We start from the raw sequence: 5654 nt of genomic DNA, 5'->3' as shown, positions 1-5654 counted from the left end.
TCTGATGCGCGTTGTCATCGTGTTTCCCTGCGATGATGAATTGACTTGGATAGAAAGACATCTATTTACCTTCAGAGCGTACTACATGTAGGTCGCACGACTTGATTTGGGTAATAACCAAAAAAAAAAAATACTCAACTACGTACCATAATGGCTCCGTTCGCTTCGCTGAAAAAACAAGCCGAAACATTGTTCCGGCTGATTTATTGCGAGAGAAAAACACTTTTCCAGCTAAAAAAATAAGCTGAAAAAGTATGAAGTATAAGAGAAGCGATCGAGGCCAATATAACGTTGATGATTGTAGATGTGTGCCTTGGGCCTTGTTTAGATTGCAAGTTTTTTCACTCTCTCTTCATCACATCAAATCTTTGGACATATGCATGGAGTATTAAATGTAGATAAAAAAATAACTAATTATATAATTTGATTATAAATTACGAGATGAATCTTTTGAGCCTAATTAGACCATGATTAGACAATAATTGTCAAATACAAACGAAAGTGCTACAGTGCCGAATACTGATTTCTAATCTCAATCTAAACAAGGCCTTGATGTACTTAGATTCCAGTTACTCCTACGTTAGATGAGTTATTAGTAGGGACCCTAGCTTCTACACGCTCATAGTAGAGGCCCATGCAATATAGCAGGAATAATCCGACCGCCGTTCTCCCAACGCCGGTGTCTCCCTCCCGTCCGTCCAATGTCCACACGGTGACACACAGATGATGGTGCATCGTGTGACGTGCCCGCTTTTGTCCTTGTACGAGCGGTACAAAACCCCGATGGACTTTGGTGCATCCCATGCATGTCGGCCACTGCCCGTCCGTATCCTCTTTTCTCGTCAGGGTCAGGGCGCACGGCAGCGGCAGGCTCCAATGGCGCGCGCGGCCCGCCGCGACCGCGTTGATCCCTCGTCAACCCCGTACCCGCGAGACTCGGGGCACCGTGCTCGCTCCAAGACCTTTCCCCTTTTGCCTCGGCGCAAACGCCGCATCGAGAACGCGGTTGCGGCCGGTTGGGTCGATCAGTCCGTCGTCATCGTCACCGATCACCATCTGCTGCGCAGACATGCACGTCACTGTTCGTCTGTCGTAACGGCGGCCCAACGTTGTAACGTCATCACCAATTATCATGTCCATCACAAACGGAAAAATGGAGCTCACTCTAGTAGGACTATAACTATATATTTATTTATATAATTGTTCAATCAAGGAAAAAGAAAAAAAAAGTTACTGGGGTGGGGGGTGGGGGGTGGCCACCGGCGCTCTCATCTCGCCCACACGCAAACGGGGCTTCCAGGCCGGCTCCTTGGCTACCAGTAGTTTCTTTTCTACTACTGCTACTACACAACAAAATCCAAGGCCAAAAAAACGAAGAAAAAATGGTCCTGCCGTTGCCGTCGCCGGCGACGACAAGAGAAAACACCTGGCCGCCGGGATAGATCGATCGTCCTGACAGACAAACATCCAACGGTGGTCAAGAAACCGCCGTCCTGACATCACACGTACGTCGATCGGCGCGCGGCCTCGATCAGGCAAAAAGGTTGAGCAGCACCGGCTCCCTGTCGCCGCCGGTAGTGGTGGTGACGGAGTCGTCGTCCGAGCTGATGGACGGCGTGCCGGGACGCAGGAGGGGAGCCCTCCTGTCCCCCGCCGCCGGCGGGGACCCGGGGCTCAGTAGGCACAGCCCTAGGTCGCACGACGCCGCCGCCTGCCGCGCCAAAGTACCACCGCCCGCGCCCCCGGCGGCGGCAGCGGCCTTCCGCACCCGCTTCGCCGTGGAGAAGGTGGACCAGCCGCCGGCGCGCTTGCCGCCGCCGGGCCCGGGACCGGGACCGTAGAGGTCGCCGGCGCTCCCGGTGATGCCGAGCTCTGGCAGCGGGCCGATGGCGCCGCCCCGCAGCACGGTGTGGACGGCGGCCTGGCACAGGTGCCAGTTCCCGGTGCCGAGCAGCCCCACTGCGCCGTGCACCGGGTTGATGGTCCGCCCCGCCGCCTCGTACAGCAGCGACTCGAACAAGGCTGCGCATGCGAGGTTCCATCAACAAGACTGGTATAAGCAGGTAGCTGATGGGACGACGGGAACGGATGCATACCAGGGCGGTGCGCGTCCGGGACGGCGGAGATGAAGGAGAGGAGGCCCGCGCGGCCGAAGAACTTGGCGACGAAGACGGTGGCGTGGCCCTGCGCGTCGGCGGCGTCGATCCACTGGAGGCAGGGGCGCAGCACGCAGGCCTCGCTGCAGCCCTTGCGCAGCACCCGGCACCCGTTGCAGCTCATACTACTACTACCGTCGTCCCGGCGGCTCCTCCTCCTCCTGCTCGATCTCTTGGCACCACCAAGCTCATACACTCGCCGCTAAGTGCTACTAGCTACTACTGTAGTAGACTAGGCTAGAAGAAGACCTCTCTCTCCGCTGCCACTGCGAAACCGGAACGAAGAGAACGGCTGGTTCGCTGCCGGTGCCGGGGAAGGAGATATAATAATATATAGGCACAGCGTAGGAAGCTGCGAGAGGCCGCAGCTGGAATGAACGAGCAACCATGGTTGGTTAGGTAACCAGAGGCCTGGTTGGGTTTGACCAGGGTCAGAGAGAGAGGGACCCTGGGCCCGCCAGGTGGTGGTGCGGTGACCGGGGAGGTGAGGCGACCTGCGATGCGAGGAAGAAGTTCCAGAGTCCTGGGGTGCGCGGGCGGGGGCGGCTCCGTGTCTCCGCGGCCGGTCGGGCACCCGCGGGCCGTCGGATGCCGCTTCCGCCCTGCCGTGCCCCACGATGGATGATGATGAGCCCTGCATGGTAAATATCATTCCTCCGGCGCTACCTAAGACTCTCCAACGGATGATCGACGTCCAAACTTAAAATTAGTCTTCAACTATCTATATGGAAGATTTATTTTGGGTTTTCTGAGAGGCATAACCTAAATATAAGTAACCTCTCTCTCCTAAAAACCCATTTGCAGAAAATATTCTCTTTTTAGGTTTTGTTATTGGAGAAGATGTCGAATAAATATCGAACATTTTAGCTGTAGCGCTACCCAAACGTTAAATGTGTCTTGTATTTTGGGTGTTGTTGTTGGAGATAGTCTAAGGACGTCCAGGAGAGGGATTAATTCATAATTTTACTACAGTAGGGTCCTGTGCTTCTTCTTATGTTATCCAGACAAGCTGTGTGCCTGGTACTCGCCACCTGGATGGCTCTGGTCTGCCTCAATGTTGTTATCGACCTGTAATTAAGCTGGAGTACAATACAATCTATATATGGTAAATATCATTCATAAGGGCTTCCACCGGGCGCATTGGCGATCGCAGTAGTTATAACATTTGGATGCTACTCTAATATAACTGAGTGGGTTCAGGACAGCGAAGGAAACACTAATATAACCTCGCTTCATTGCTGCAGCTTGTTTTTTCACAGCTTGCCTAAGAAGTAAGAAGATTACCATGCATGTATGCTCTTATTCGCTTGGCTTATAAGTCATACTTTTTCAGCCAATGAATAATATTTTTTTGTCACAATAAATCAACACAGTACTTTCAGCCATAGCTTATCAGCCAAACGAACATGATATATATATATATAGACACACACACATCTCCTAGTCACCGTTTGGCCTGTAACTCAAACATAGATGTCTTCTTCTGCCAGCAAAAAAAAATGTCTAGCTAGCATTCTAGAAGAACAATGATGGGTTTGTTTTCGGTTTACTTCTACGGTTGCCCGTACGTATATATTCGCCGCATTATTTTACCAAATTCATCTATATAAGGCTATTTAATTAGATAATCAAAATCTTAACCATGTCTTGGAAAATTTAAGAGGCTCTCTGGTACTTAATTTCTTAATTCATCAACACGTTTTTTACTGACAATTCATTAACACGTAGAACCCAATTAACTATAGTCGAATCTTGTTACATTTTATCTATGGCTACGACCAAACAAAGTTTCAAATATGAGCTGTACCAAATTATACGGCTGCATACAGTTTAGAATCTGTGCTTGGTCTCCAATAAAGTCACGTATCTATATCTATTTCTCTATATCTCTATCTCTATCTATCTATATATTTCTATCTTATTACATTTTATCTCTATCTATATATCTATCTATATATCTGTGCAACTACGGTGTCAGCATCCTCACCGATATGACATAGAGACTTTTATTTTCGGACCGTGACATAGATGGTGTCACCGTCATGGAATAATTTTCTCCGGTCTCTTCTCCGTTTTATTGTAGTTGGATCTGGCCACGATAAAGGACTAGGGAGAATAAGTTTCAGATCAGTCTTTCTTATTCTTCGGTGGCGGAAAGAACAAGAAGGAAGACACTAAAAAAGAAGAAGTTTCTCAACTCTGCCTACATGAATGTTGGCCGTCGTTCGTTGAGCATTTATTTTTAGGCCTTTTGCCAAGTGTTTACCTGTGCGGTCATTCCTACTGCAAAGCTTTGTACATGTTTGGTTTTGAGATCTGGAGCTATTCACAGCGTTTAGATAAAAATAAGTTTCTGGATACTTGTGTAATTCAAAGTGCTTATAACGCGTTGATGACCTAATATAATTCTTGTTTGGTCGCAACAAAACAAAACAAAACAAAACAAATAATAGCCTCATCCCAACTCCTGGACGCATCGAATCTAAAGCACGTAATGTAAGCATAGCAAAGCCCGCCTCCAACTTTTGCGGCTTTCTTTTACATCCCTGGCCATATATCTATTCCCTCTTGCCCCTCTTGCCCCCCGCCGTGGTTGTTTCTTGCACGTAAACCCTCCCGATCCGATTGATCTTCCGAGAATTTTCAAGGCCAGCAGCAGCCTTTTTGCCCCTTGGGAGTATTTTGAGCCCGGCCGCAACTTGCGAGGGCATCTCGTCCTTTTCTGCCGCTGCCATTTCCGATTTCCCTGTGCGCTGCCGCTGTTCGCGGCTGGACCCCCCTGCCCTGCCTGCGCATTCTGCGTTCCGCCTGGCGGCAACCAGGGTCGCATCGCAATCGGCTCGATCGGCTTCGGGATATGACGGCGATCTTCTCGTCAGCTGGTGGGCGGTGGCTGCTGGCGGGTGCGGTGCGCGCACTGACGTTTAGCGGCGTCCGGCCGCCAAACCTTTATCTTGCGCTGGACTACGAATCTTGTTGCACCTGAATACCTGATCGGTTAATCCATCCTCGATACTAGGGAGGATAGGATGCGGATGAGCTTGCTTTATTATTTTATAAATACTCGCCTGGTACGGCAAGTTTATGATGGCGTGGCTAGATAATGCGTATACTTTGGTGGAATCGTAAAAGCTATCGAATTGATCTGGAGCTACATGATCAACCGGTTCTCTTTGCTTGGCAAGTGTAGTGCCCATCTTTTTCTTGATGGGAGATTTTTCAACGGCTAATACTAGGGAGGCTCGAGGCTTTTCTTTCTTTCTCACCAAGAAAGTGGCCGGGTTAAATCGAGGGAAAATCCTATGCACATCATTTTCTATATAGCTAGGCCACCATGGTGCACTTTATTATTAATTAATCGATCGAGACTTGAAAAAGTCTCAGTGTTGTGGAGGCATCGGCGCTATTTGCGTCCATCGATCTAATCCATGACAGGCTTTATTTTATAATATATAAGAGCAAAAGTTTTTTTCCTTCTTTCCTTTTTCAGCGAGAAGA

The 5654-nt window shown here is 49.3% G+C and overlaps 1 protein-coding gene across 1 annotated transcript; it reads right to left on the bottom strand.

The window, feature by feature from the left end:
• Positions 1–1169: 1169 nt before the first annotated feature.
• On the bottom strand, positions 1170–2462 carry LOC136539508 (LOB domain-containing protein 37-like). The gene is made up of 2 exons (XM_066531472.1): positions 2097–2462; positions 1170–2022 (listed from the first exon to the last, which is right to left on the bottom strand). The coding sequence occupies exons 1-2, from the start codon at positions 2278–2280 to the stop codon at positions 1532–1534; spliced, it is 675 nt and encodes a 224-aa protein (XP_066387569.1). The 5' UTR covers positions 2281–2462; the 3' UTR covers positions 1170–1531.
• Between the last annotated feature and the right edge of the window lie 3192 nt (positions 2463–5654).

This window comes from Miscanthus floridulus, chromosome 2 (genome assembly GCF_019320115.1).
Source record: "Miscanthus floridulus cultivar M001 chromosome 2, ASM1932011v1, whole genome shotgun sequence".
NCBI lineage: Eukaryota > Viridiplantae > Streptophyta > Magnoliopsida > Poales > Poaceae > Miscanthus > Miscanthus floridulus.
Note: the sequence above shows the minus strand (reverse complement) of the source record. Positions and strands in the feature narration are given on the sequence as shown.